The 14,699-nt window shown below is 40.6% G+C and overlaps 1 protein-coding gene across 1 annotated transcript in view; it reads left to right on the top strand.

Moving 5' to 3' along the window:
- Positions 1-12,299, top strand: part of LOC139972021 (uncharacterized) — a 28,378-nt gene extending 16,079 nt beyond the window's left edge. Inside the window, exon 2 of the mRNA XM_071978882.1 lies at positions 7,468-12,299. Coding sequence (XP_071834983.1) covers positions 7,468-8,484 — 1,017 coding nt within the window. The 3' untranslated portion in view covers positions 8,485-12,299. The remainder of the gene's footprint in view (positions 1-7,467) is intronic.
- The last annotated feature ends 2,400 nt before the right edge of the window (positions 12,300-14,699 follow it).

Raw genomic sequence — 14,699 nt, 5'->3', positions numbered from 1 at the left:
TTTTGCTAAATAAACTATTAAAGTCAGTTTATCTCCGCTTGACCCGAGATGACTGATTGTCTGTTTATAGCTCCATGGTCAGCTCTAGAATGTAGCAGTGGAATCTTTCAGAATCTACGAAGGGGGTTAAAACGTTCAAAACCACTTTCAAGAAGAGAGGCAAGAACACTTCTTTGTTCTTTAAATCTGTAAATATGTGAACGGTTGACGGGTGAAATGAATAAAAGAAATAAAATTAAGTTCTATAAACGAATAATTAAAACAAAAACGTTTTCAGTTCGTTGCCAGTCTACAGAAATCACTTCATTCTGAAAATGTAGTTGCGCTAAGGCCCTCCCCCCCCCCAAAAAAAAAGAAGAGTGCGCGTGTGTTTCTCCGGAATGGGAAGGAAACTTTGTATGCTGATGATTGTAAAGCACCAATAAGCATTAAACTTGCGCGCCAAAGGTGTTGCTTTTGTTTTGTATCACCACACTGGTACAGACGTAGAGTTGAAATTCAAAAAAGAAGATATTGATGAATCTACTGGATAATGATTGTGCATTAGTCGTTTGTATTGGTCAAATACTCTTTGGACCGGGTAAGACGCATTATGGAACTCTTCAACAATGTCCTAAGAATTCATAAGACCAATTGGTTGGGTGGTCCGAGGCGTGCTGGTCTTCACAAGGGCCTAAACATATTTGCAGGTCCATTAACATTCATTAACGAAGTAATGATTTAGTGGTCATTTAAATTGGTCAAGCACTCTTTGGACCGGGCAAGACGCATCATGGTACCGTTCTACAATGTTCTTGGACTTCCTGTGACCTATTGGTTAGGTGGTCCAAGGCGTGCTGGTCTTCATTGGGGCCCAAAGCTTTTTCGTGGTCCCTTTACACTCATTGAAGAAGTAATGATTTAGTGGTCATTTAAATTAGTCAAGCACTCTTTGGACCGGGCAAGACGCATTATGGTACTCTTCTACAATGTCCTTAGAGTACAAGTTACCGATTGGTTAGGTGGTCCAAACCGTGCTGCATGGATTAGGGCCCAAAGTTTTTTCGTGGTCCCTTTGCACTCATTTAATAAGTAATGATTTAAAGGTCAGTTTAATTGGTCAAGCACTCTTTGGACCGGGCAAGACGCATTATGGTACTATTCTACAATGTCTTTAGAGTACATGTTACCGATTGGTTAGGTGGTCCAAGGCGTGCTGCATGGATGAGGGCCCAAAGCTTTTTCGTGGTCCTGTTACACTCGATGATGAAGTAATGATTTAGTGGTCATTTAAATTGGTCAAGCACTCTTTGGACCGGGCAAGACGCATTATGGTACTATTCTACAATGTCTTTAGAGTACATGTTACCGATTGGTTAGGTGGTCCAAGGCGTGCTGCATGGATGAGGGCCCAAAGCTTTTTCGTGGTCCCGTTACACTCGATGATGTAGTAATGATTTAGTGGTCATTTAAATTGGTCAAGCACTCTTTGGACCGGGCAAGACGCATTATGGTACTATTCTACAATGCCTTTAGAGTACATGTTACCGATTGGTTAGGTGGTCCAAGGCGTGCTGCATGGATGAGGGCCCAAAGCTTTTTCGTGGTCCCGTTACACTCGATGATGTATTAATGATTTAGTGGTCATTTAAATTGGTCAAGCACTCTTTGGACCGGGCAAGACGCATTATGGTACTATTCTACAATGCCTTTAGAGTACATGTTACCGATTGGTTAGGTGGTCCAAGGCGTGCTGCATGGATTAGGGCCCAAAGCTTTTTCGTGGTCCCGTTACACTCGATGATGTAGTAATGATTTAGTGGTCATTTAAATTGGTCAAGCACGCTTTGGACCGGGCAAGACGCATTATGGTACTCTTTTACAATGTCTTTAGAGTACATGTTACCGGTTGGTTAGGTGGTCCAAGGCGTGCTGCATGGATGAGGGCCCAAAGCTTTTTCGTGGTCCCTTTGCACTCATTTAATAAGTAATGATTTAATGGTCAGTTTAATTGGTCAAGCACTCTTTGGACCGGGCAAGACGCATTATGGTACTATTCTACAATGTCTTTAGAGTACATGTTACCGATTGGTTAGGTGGTCCGAGGCGTGTTGCATGGATGAGGGCCCAAAGCTTTTTCGTGGTCCCGTTACACTCGATGATGTAGTAATGATTTAATGGTCAGTTTAATTAGTCAAGCACGCTTTGGACCGGGCAAGACGCATTATGGTACTCTTCTACAATGTCCTTAGAGTTCATGTTAACCATCGGTTTGGTGGTCCAAAGCGTGCTGCATGGATGAGGGCCCAAAGCTTTTTCGTGGTCCCGTTACACTCGATGATGAAGTAATGATTTAATGGTCAGTTTAATTGGTCAAGCACGCTTTGGACCGGGCAAGACGCATTATGGTACTCTTCTACAATGTCCTTAGAGTTCATGTTAACCATCGGTTTGGTGGTCCAAAGCGTGCTGCATGGATTAGGGCCCAAAGCTTTTTCGTGGTCCCGTTACACTCGATGATGAAGTAATGATTTAATGGTCAGTTTAATTGGTCAAGCACGCTTTGGACCGGGCAAGACGCATTATGGTACTCTTCTACAATGTCCTTAGAGTTCATGTTAACCATCGGTTTGGTGGTCCAAAGCGTGCTGCATGGATGAGAGCCCAAAGCTTTTTCGTGGACCCGTTACACTCGATGATGTAGTAATGATTTCATGGTCATCGAAATTGGTCAAGCACGCTTTGGACCGGGCAAGACGCATTATGGTACTCTTCTACAATGTCCTTAGAGTTCATGTTAACCATCGGTTTGGTGGTCCAAAGCGTGCTGCATGGATTAGGGCCCAAAGCTTTTTCGTGGTCCCGTTACACTCGATGATGAAGTAATGATTTCATGGTCAGTTTAATTGGTCAAGCACTCTTTGGACCGGGCAAGACGCATTATGGTACTCTTCTGCAATGTCCTTAGAGTTCATGTTAACCATCGGTTTGGTGGTCCAAAGCGTGCTGCATGGATGAGGGCCCAAAGCTTTTTCGTGGTCTCGTTACACTCGATGATGAAGTAATGATTTAATGGTCAGTTTAATTGGTCAAGCACGCTTTGGACCGGGCAAGACGCATTATGGTACTCTTCTACAATGTCCTTAGAGTTCATGTTAACCATCGGTTTGGTGGTCCAAAGCGTGCTGCATGGATTAGGGCCCAAAGCTTTTTCGTGGTCCCGTTACACTCGATGATGAAGTAATGATTTAATGGTCAGTTTAATTGGTCAAGCACGCTTTGGACCGGGCAAGACGCATTATGGTACTCTTCTACAATATCCTTAGAGTTCATGTTAACCATCGGTTTGGTGGTCCAAAGCGTGCTGCATGGATTAGGGCCCAAAGCTTTTTCGTGGTCCCGTTACACTCGATGATGAAGTAATGATTTAATGGTCAGTTTAATTGGTCAAGCACGCTTTGGACCGGGCAAGACGCATTATGGTACTCTTCTACAATGTCCTTAGAGTTCATGTTAACCATCGGTTTGGTGGTCCAAAGCGTGCTGCATGGATTAGGGCCCAAAGCTTTTTCGTGGTCCCGTTACACTCGATGATGAAGTAATGATTTCATGGTCAGTTTAATTGGTCAAGCACTCTTTGGACCGGGCAAGACGAATTATGTTACCCTTCTACAAGGTCCTCAGACTTCCCACGACCCATTGGTTGGGCTGTCCAAGGCGTGCTGGATTTGATTAGGGCCCAAATGTTTTTATTTCAGTTCCCGTTACATTTATTTTAAAAAAATGTTGATTTAATGGTCATTTTAATTGGTCAAGCACTCTTTGGACCGGGCAAGACGCATTATGGTATCCTTCTACAATGTGTTAAGAATTCATATGACCCATTGGTAAGGTGGTCCAAGGCGTGCTAGTCTTGATTAGGGCCTAAAGTAATTTTTTTACATTAATTTAAGAGCTGATGAAGTACTGGTCATTTTAGTTGGTCAAAAACTATTTGGACCGGGCAAGATGCATTATGGTACCCTTCTACATAGTGATCGGAGTTCATATGACCCATGGGCCATAGATAAACCTCTTTCCACGACCATATGTTGAACGTAACTGAATCGGTAGCAGTTACTCATTCGCGAATGTCGAACGAGGAACGGGGAATAAGTATCTAACTTCACACCGGTGCGGTTTACTACTGTGAGTGTGACGACGCCTTATTGTTTATGATGGAGGTCAAAGGTCAAATTGTGAAAACCTCGTACGCGTGATATCTCAAGAAGGGAATCATGGGCAGACCTCATATTTGGTGCTTAAGAGTACCACGTTGTGTAAAAGAAGCCTAGTGTTTTTGGTGGAGGGCAAAGGTCATTTGGGGTCACAAGGGTCAAATTGTGAAAACCTTGTAATCACGATATCTCAATACTGAAAGCTTGGCTCTAATGTAGTGTATGGAAGTATCTCAAGAGGGAAAGTCAGACCAGTTTCATATATAGTGTGTAGAAGTACCACATTTAGTACAAGAAGCCTATTGTTTTTGGTGGAGGTTAATGGTCATTTGGGGTCACAAGGGTCAAATTGTGAAAACCTTGTAATCACGATATCTCAATACTGGAAGCTTGGCTCTAATGTAGTGTATGGAAGTATCTCAAGAGGGAAAGTCAGACCAGTTTCATATATAGTGTGTAGAAGTACCACATTTAGTACAAGAAGCCTATTGTTTTGGTGGAGGTTAATGGTCATTTGGGGTCACAAGGGTCAAATTGTGAAAACCTTGTAATCACGATATCTCAATACTGGAAGCTTGGCTCTAATGTAGTGTATGGAAGTACCACATTAGGTTAAAGAAGCCTATTGTTTTTGGTGGAGGCCAAAGGTCATTTGGGTCATCAGAGGTCAAATCGTGAAACCCTTGGTATCTGTTTATACCATAAAAATATAAAACAAAGCACAGCAGCATGCCTCCTATGATACGGAACGTTATTTAAAGGTATGCTGTATTGGCCCCAAATATGCTAGATATTCAAATATGGTCAACCCTAGTCAAAATTCTTAAACTGTTTGAACCTTCGAGGAAATTTCCCTTGTGTGTTTCTTAAAATGTCTGAAAACAATTTGGAGAGTAAAGACCTCCAGGAAAGTACTTTTTGAAAACCTGCTAACAATTATAGCGTGCTATAATTTGGGGCCTATACAGACTACCTTTAAGGATCTAATCAACCTAGTTGCTCAAGCTCCTCTGGACCTTCTCAAGTAGGCCTAATTCTTATCCTTGGCAATACATAGGGTGCAACCCTTCAAATCTAAGCATATGCCTACAAGGCTACTGTACTATTCCAGTCCAGATGAGGCCTAACCAACTGCTTATAGTAATAAGAGCCTACATTCTATTGACCTACATAATTTATACAAGGTCCGTGCTTAGCAGATAAATTGTCAGTTTGAAAAAAGCAACTTAAGCATAATGTTACTGTTATAATTTTTAGACCCCTCCCCCAATCACCACAATGGCTCATGAGGCATGAACAGTAATGGGATAGCAAAACCCACTATGGCTCGCATTCCTTGCAGTTGCACCTAAACTAATATTAATATTAACAATAATATACTAAATACTACTATGGTTATACTAATAAAGGCTATATACTATATACGTAACGTTAGGATAGGTCCGTACCTGTAACTTGACCACATATATCTCTTTTAAAAAGGAGACAACAACATCAAAGGAGACAACAACATCAAAGGAGACCACAACGCTTAAGGAGACAAAATCATCAAAAGAGACAACAACATGATAAAAGACAGCATAGAAGTTAACAACATAATACATTGCCCTTTCGGCGTTCCATATTTTGGCGTTCCATACCTATAAGTGTTTGTTTCGAAGTGCGCTCAACATATATTCGCATGCAGATGGTGGGAAACCCCTACAAAATTAATCCAAAGCCTGCGACATTTTTCGTCGGTTTGATGACTATAGGAAACGTAAAGAAACTCAATTATTTGGTTTTAGTAGTGTTTTGCAACCTCCTACTACATAATTCATTGGCATTTTAATTATAACAGCATGACAGAGTGTCGTATCGGCGTAGTGTTAGTGCTGAAGTCAATGGAAAGGTACACGTGTAAAGATTCATTGTAACATAAATTATTTGAACGGATTAGAGGATGTCGAAAAACCACCAGCTATGTACTTTTACTGGAATTGAATTGTACTTAAGTCTAATTGCATTCTTAAGTTAACTTGAGACAAATCTTGTCCAATTTCACTTTTAAAGTAAAATCGAATTCTACTTACGCGAAATGTCATTTTACTTAAAGGCATTGAAGACTCGCCCCAAACTGCGTGCAGCGAAAAAAGTTAACTTTCCGTTGCTTGCAAGTGAAGTTTCCTTCTTGTCCCTACAAAATGCAGACAGTAATAACACGTGATACCTTGTTATCTTTTATTTAGACCTGAGATGTCCATCTCTGCTATATTACACTGTGTTGTGGGAATTGACCGTAGCTGTATGTATTGACTGTACACTAGTGTCTAATCACCGACGGTAGCAAGCTGTGTGTGTATTTTCTGGGATCGATGGTGGTGTCTAACACTTCTGTTACACCTCACTCGAAACTAGGTCAGACTACCGGCATGAGACGTTTCTTTGTGCGCGAGTCTTCACACCCTTTATGTGAAATTGATTTCTACTAACGTGAAATACTTCGAGAAACTCGAATTCCACTTCAGAGAAATTTTATTTTACATCAATTATTTTTTCAATTTCCATTTTTCAATTTCACAAGAAAATGAGACCAAGGTCATTCAGTTCAAACCAGAGCTAAGTCCAAAATCTTGTTTCTGTTCCAAAATATTCTATAATGTCGCTATAATGTCGCTGATGTTCTATAGTTAGTGACATACAATGGTCTTTTCAAGTCAGCAAAAAACCTGTGGACTCGTAGACACTATAAGCATGATATCTTAACAAGAAGTTGCAGCAATCGAAACCTCAATGCATTTTGGAATTTTCTTGTTTTGTCACGTGACAATAACTGCTACACCTACTGAGGACACATATTGCAGGGAGTTGCCCTAGCAAATCCTTGCATAATGATAATTAAGTCAGTGTTTAGGAACTTGAGGGTCGGAAGAGTAATCAGTGACGTACAGTAAGAAGCTATCTACAAATGGGGGAGGCGGAGAGAGCAGACCGGTGGCCAGTTTGCGGATCTTCGCCGGAAGAATGTTCCCTTTTGAAATCCTGCGGTGGTCCAGACGGGACACTTTTTCCAAACAATTCGTCTTTTTTATCTGAAATTTAATTCATGTTTTCCTCAGATTTTCGAGTAATGTAGTTAAATTTCGACATTGTTTTGGACATTTGAAATTTTTCTTTAAATTTCAATTTGTAATACCGACATTTTCTTCTTTTTTCCCTTCAAAACTTTCGATTTTTTTTTTACATTGTCGTGCCATCAAGTTATTTCCTTTTTCTTTTTTTCCTCTTACAGTTGTCCGTCGCAGAAGATGTGAATAGTTTCTCCGTTGAGTTGCAAGAGTTGCCGAAAAACATGCGGATATTCTCACTGTGTCTTAGATCTCTATATGCGGAGAATGCTGTGGGTTCTGATGCAAACAAGGCCACTGGTATCAATGAAATCCGTGATCAGACGAGGCGAGACGCCATCGTCTACGTGAAAGGGGTTTTGCCTCTGTGTACTCAAGTGGTAAGATGCATCCAAGAGTTCTTTGAGTACTATGAAGGGCTGGAACTAGACGAATGGAAAGAATGTCTTCCTGATATCCTGGAAGAAGTGACCGGATACCAGCAATGCTGCACCGAGATAGTAAGGATGCACGAGGAGATGATGGTTCCCCTCAAGCAGAGACAGGATGAGGCGAAGGTGTTGATCTCTAAGCTTAAGGATCTTAACAAAACCCTCATGGAAAAGAAAGCAAAACTGGAAGCAGAAGCTGCAAACTCAAAGGCGTGGGCCTTTGGACTTGCGTTTGTTCCAATTGTGGGTGCAATTGCTAGCCCTCTTCTCAATATGAGCGCAGAAACTGACTTGGCTAATGCGGTGGCGGAAGGTAAGCAGTTAAGCATCAATGAGGCAGCAATCATGATCGTTAGCGATGCCCTAATTCCAGCACTCTCCGCTTTCCTGGGTGGGCTTAATGCTGTTGCAGGTTTCTTCAATATAATGAAGGAAGAGCTCACTACTTTCCACAGCAAAGGGGAAAAGGCAGTTGAAGACACAAAACGGCTTCATTACACAATGATGAAAAGGAAAGCAGTGGAGATAAAAGGAAGCTGCAAAGAATTTTACGCCATGATTCCCGGAGTTCGAACCGACCTGCAGTGCATTCAAGAGAAGCCAGATGACCAGAATTACGTCGATGAGTGGCGAAGCAAGCAGCATGAAGAGATTAAGAAGAAATACCCTAAGAGGCTCCCAGGCATGCTGAAAAAACTGCTCAAGAATTTTGAATCAGCCGAGGGGTCTCAACAGCTTGCGATTGAGTAGTAGGTGCCTTGCAAGTACCTTTAGATGCACCTTGCAAGGTGTCGTTTCTAGTGAATCGTTCATTTAAGCACTTCACTACTTACGTTGGAGCTGAATAATCTACTTGGTAAATTTTAAAATGTCGACAATATCTCTTTTAATTATACCGCACTGCTATAAAAAAAAATATTGCTAAGCATTTAATCTTCATTTGGTCACTTGTATTAGTTTGGTCAATCACACTATAACTCACACAAAATGCTATGAGGATATGATTTTAGCATATACAGTTGCAGACAGTTTGCAACAAATTTGCGAAGCCATCAGTTTCAGCCACGGGACGCCTTAATCCATCTAAAACGTTATTCAACCCAATCATGTAAAATCCGTTGTTGAAAATGGTGATTGATTCATATTCTTGTGAAATAAACTGACTTAAACTCAATAAGATCACCGAACTATACAACAAATGTAAGCGATAGAGAATCGTTGGAGAATTCTCTCACTGAGGTAACAAAGATCTCTTGGGAGTGCGCATGACTTTCCAATTTATTATTAAAATCTTAGAAGCGTAAACAAACATATGACATTTCCTTTTCATTGGAAATTAGTCTCCTCGTAGAGAATTGACTTCAATGCTCTTCCAATATCAGATTGGCCTTCAGATACTGCTTAAACTTACGATGTCAAAGGTCATTGCCATTCATCGCCTTTAAATTGTCCAGAAATTAATTAAACGGTTTATTTATGGGACTCGTTTTAGATAAGCGCGTAAATGTCTCATCTTATAAGAGGGAATCGTATACCCGACGTCTGCGACGCTGATGACAAATAAGGAGGTTGTTATACATTCGTATGCGGAGTTCATGGAAAAGGAGGAACGACAGCGATACTTGAAGCTGCTCTTGTTGTTGTTATTACTATTATTATTATTGTTACTATGGGTGACGTACACCGTGCGCAGTACAGAGAATGTTTAAGACACGTGATCTGTGTCATATCTGCGGTAGTTTATAAGCTCCATTTCTGGTTAGTCACGAACGGAATAGCTTTTCACCGATACGAGTAACCACCTGAGAACTGAAGTATCTCAGAGGAAAACCAGTTTTCGCTGCCTACCTTGCAGTCAGTAATACAAAGATAAATGACGATCCGGAACCGATAAAGGGGGGGGGGGGGTGGCGGGGTGGTGTAACCCGCAAACGTTCCTAAAAATAAAAAACAACAGGAGTCATCATTTTGTTTTTGTCTGAAAGATAATCGTGAACAAGTGCAGGCCATGAGGGGGGGGGGGGGGAGACCGAGTGAAAAATAAAATTTATGTTCATTCACTCTTCTTAGCCAAATGCATTCACAACAATCCAAATTTGCAAATCATTGTCTCAATTTGCTGGTGCCAGATGCATTCACATCTCCTCATTTGAAACAATCATTCCTTCGCCACCGTAAAAATCATTTGGTTTCTACATGAAAGTGTAAAACGTGCTGTAAGTTAGTGGAGCAAGCAACATTGATCTTAGGGATATCCTATGAACTATACTACCTCTAGAGCTTACACGTGTAGCTTAATTATGATGTCCAAGCTATGGCGTATATACTTCAAACTGAATGTTTTAGGTGTCGGTGAGTGCTTCACCTTAACCCAGTACCGGAAGCTGCCTCTTTCATTGGCAATATTGTTTACCGGCAATGACTTCAACAAAATAACAACTTTTTAACTCATTTTTTTCTTTTCGGATTTGATCTTCAATGGGCCTTCTGTTGCTTCTGGATGCCCCCACCAACTGACTAACATAGTCATAGTGCACTATGTAGACAAGAGCAAGAACAGTGCTCAACACACATACATTAACTGACGGCTATTCACAATGTATACAACGGGCTTTGAGGTAAAAGTCAGTTTAAATTTCAGCAAGTTTTGTCTGATGTCATAAAAAAAATATCATTATCATTTATTTTCTTAGTAGCGACTTTCTACGATACTAAAATTTTTTAAAAGGATTAACAAAACCAAATGCAACCCCACCCCTTCTGCCCCCTCATTAAAAAAAAACATGCTATGAAAATAGAAAGTGGAAGTAATAAAAAACAAAACCAAATAAACATACAAGGTACCAACCAAATAAAATCCTATGGATCATTATTACAATATTACAAGTAACTATTTACCAGTCACACATATAGGCCGACAACGGTGGTACATTGATTGTTGTATTGTTTTCCTTTCCTGACTGAACAAGCGCATACATCGAAATGCAATTTGAGGCTCGCTTGTAATTGGCACCATAACACTATTGGTGTGATACAACGACTCCTGTAAAGCAGGACAACTCTATGGTATTCTTAACTTGCCCCAAGTCTTCAAAAATGAAAATGAAAACACCCAAATGTGGCACTGAATAACCAAAAATAACGAAAGCATTTCATTTAAAGTATGATAATTTGAGTGAATGAGAGCATTAGTCACTTCCGAGAAAACAAGCCTTCCAAGCTTCTCGATACCGCATACTCGCTGAACATTCTGGTCTGCGAGTTAGACATCACATAGTAAAAGTTTCTAATTAATTGAATATCCGAAGAGTGACATGCCGTGCTATACGCAATCTAAATTTAATTCAATTTGTAACATTGTTTCAAACTAAAGCAAAGTATATCTAACACCCTTATGTACCATAACCGTACTCTTGACGTGTAAGTATTTGTTCGTTCTCAGTTTTGAATTTGCGCCACCCATCATCGTCATTCGTCGTTCATCTATCTTTACATCCTCTGTTTAAGCCAAAAGGAACAACTTTTACAGTCCTATTCGTTTCGATTCTTGTTCATTTATACAATAACTTTATTCTACATGAATACATTGCTACACAATACACTGGATTGTTTGCCAACACGGGGAGTGAGTGACAGGAGAATGAGGGTATCGTTCTCAGGTCGATGGGGTGTGGAAGGAGGGAGAGAGTGAGGAGGGTGAGGAGAAGGATGAAAAGGATGTCCATTAACATCTATGATTTTACAAGAACTGAACTAACTTCAGAATGGCACAATTATGTGCAAAACCTCATATATTCATAGCTACCTCTGGTAACCTGGTAAATGGATTGACGGAAAGTAAGTTCAACAAGCGAGAGAGAGAGAGAGTAAGCAGCATAGATGTATTCATTGAGTATGCTACAGTAAAAACCACGTGGAAGCAGACACGGACAGAACAGATCGGCAATGGAAAATGCCGCAATGTCGAATTCGGCAAAGTAGAACGGCGTTGACAGATAATAAAGGCAACATATATAGTAAAGAGTAGACGTCCTTCTCGTTGGGTGGAGTGAATAAAACTAACTCAATTCAATTAAAGCTATTGCTAAAGAGGAACTAGCACGGCATAGCAATTACGTAACACTGTGTATTACTACATTTCTTTTAAATGTTAGATGTCTCATTGATACAAAATGAAACCATATAGCGTTGATGTCAGCATGAATATATATATATATATATATATATATATATATATATATATATATATATATATATATATATATACATATTTAATTACATTTATTTGTACACACTGCGTGTGACAGCGCAAGCGTTTGTGAATTTTTCTTAACTTTGAATTTTTTACGTGAATTTTAAAATGTCAGGAATAAAATCAATCCCAGATAGTCGATATTCATATATCAGATGAAAGAACCAAGAAGTTATGTAAAAGTGAAATGAAAAGTTTATATGATAAACAAATTTCTTGTAAAAAATACAAAATTACTCTTACATAAAGAAACGACAATCCATGAAGATACTTCTACTGAGGGATAAAATAGACAGAGAGTAAAACAACGCAAAATGTTTGTGGAACACTTCTTCATTTCGCTTTGTTGCGCAGAGTTTAATTTTCCCACTACAACAATAGCAACTCCCTGGTTCCACAGATACCTCACATCGATGGAGGAGGTTCATCCGTAGATAACTTCAACGATGCCGTTGTCGGAGCTGCAGACGGAAGGAAGCAACGAAATGTCCTAGACTTGAGTGGAAAGTTTGCTATGGTGCACCCCCCCCCCCCCAGATCGATCGATCAAATGAAAACTTTTTTACAAATGACGAAACGTTTATGTTCATCAGTAAAACTTATTTCCATCGACCATCACAATAACCATGTCGTTTTCTCACTAACAAGGTCACAGAGGCCCGGCGGGAACCACTAGTGCTTAAATTTCACTACCACCCTGCATGAATTTCAATTTCAACACTCTTATTTAAAAACATTATCAAAGCAAAAGGGTTAATTTACATAATTTGTATAACTTTTTTAATCCGCCTCAATTAAAAACATAAATATCGAACAGACTAAGCCCGAAAATTCTTGAACATAAAGTTACATTTAGTTGCACCCGATTGCATCAAAGGACCCTTAATTAGTAATTGTTTGTACCCCTCCCATTAGACACCTCCCCAGGATGGCATTCTCAAATACATGTTGTGCCCCACCCCCAATTAAGTGCTGTGCCCTCCCTGTGCCCCAAGATTGAAATGTCTGGCGATGTCACTGAGGCCAGCTTTCACTCTGGTCTCTTCCTTGGATAACTTTAACTCCGCTCGGCTATTTATAGCCGCAAACATCATAACATTGCCCGCGCGTTTTCTCTGGTGTCGTATATCCTATAACAGTCAGGGAAATTCCGACATGTTTAGACTAACTTGACTCCATGTACGAGTACGCCGCAAATGCGTAAAGTGTGTGGCTGATGTGCCTTGATTCTAAGAATCGTGTTTCGTGAGGGGTTTTTCCATGGGGTAATGTCGCAAGGTGAATTCCATGGTCTAACGCTCATTCATACAAACAAAAGAGTGTCGCAGGGGCGGATCCAGGGGGGGGGGGCCGACCCGGCCCCGGCCCCCCCTTTTTGGAAATCAGTTGCGTTTTTTTAATGTGGGAGTACTTCAAATTCCTAATAGGCATAACCTGGTGAAAGAAAAGCCTAATATATATCCAGCTGCTCTTCCCTGAAATGCGATCGTTTTTATTCCAAATTTGAAACTAAGGCAATAATCAGGCCTACGCGACATCAAGTATTAATTAGATACGGCTCAGTACTATAGTGCTGACTATTACTGTCAGGGAAAATCAATGCACAGTTAGCAAGTATATCATAATTATCTGAATGAAAGGGGGTGTAGGCGGTTTTACACTATCTAACGCAACGTAGTCGCCAAGAACCTGAAGTATTTTTAAGGGAGGGCCCGAGGAACATGAACTTACAGCATGCTCCTCGTGGTGAAACATAATTGCACCTATTAGGTGAATTGAGTGTACTGTTAATAGTAGGAGAGACTAGTGTAGGTTCTTATGACCAACTCGACCGGTTTCTGCTCTCAAACTTTATAGGAGGAGCTTCATCAGTAGTAGCCTTTGAATAGTTTATATTCGGCCTGGGCGTCTCGTTCTCAAAATGCATCTATTTTCTGTGCACGAGTTTTTATGGACTCATAGTGCAGCTATAAGAGCATCTAAAAGAGCTTCGTGTGAACCTTGAGAGTCAGCTGATTCTTCGTTAGTATGAAACCTTGAGTTAACAAGTAAATCTTTGAGATTTTGGGCCCTTTGTAGGCTAGAATCGGTTCTTTTGGAAACAGTTTGGATAATTCCGCGTGCAGGGGCGTAGCAAGCGGGGGGGGGGGGGATGTGGGGGTGTAACACCCCCCAATAATTTGGTCGCTGTGGGCAAATTTTGGGTCTGTCGGCGAAAGGAGAAAAGGTGAAGAGAGCGGAAGGGGAAGAAAGAAGGAAAGCTGAATAGAGAAAAGGAGAACGGGAGCTTCTTTATCGGTTATTTCGATTTTCCAGTTCTTCATCTGATAAACTCATTCACCAATCCAATCACCCGACGCCTGCAAGTTAAAAACCTCTCGGCAAATAACTGATAATGTCACGGCCGTCAGTATAGCTACTGTAGCCAGGCTCAGCTAGACGAGTGCCAGAATCGCCGGCAACTCAGTGAAAGAAATGGAATTAAGGGCTTCCGTATAGGCCGCAGCCCATGAGTCGTGCTATCGTGTGACAACGTGTTGTTATTATCCTCTGTTCAGAATGACGTCATCACAGATGTCATTCATTCTCCGTGGAAAACTTAAGGACACGGCTCACGAATTGTACACAATTTTTAACGTTTCTCGCTTGTATATCAATGAATGTTGTTATTTCTCATTACCGGGAAGTTTTCTGAACATTTTCATCACGAAGT

This window comes from Apostichopus japonicus, chromosome 8 (assembly GCF_037975245.1).
Source record: "Apostichopus japonicus isolate 1M-3 chromosome 8, ASM3797524v1, whole genome shotgun sequence".
NCBI classification, from domain to species: domain Eukaryota; kingdom Metazoa; phylum Echinodermata; class Holothuroidea; order Aspidochirotida; family Stichopodidae; genus Apostichopus; species Apostichopus japonicus.
This window is presented reverse-complemented; position numbering and strand designations above follow the sequence as displayed.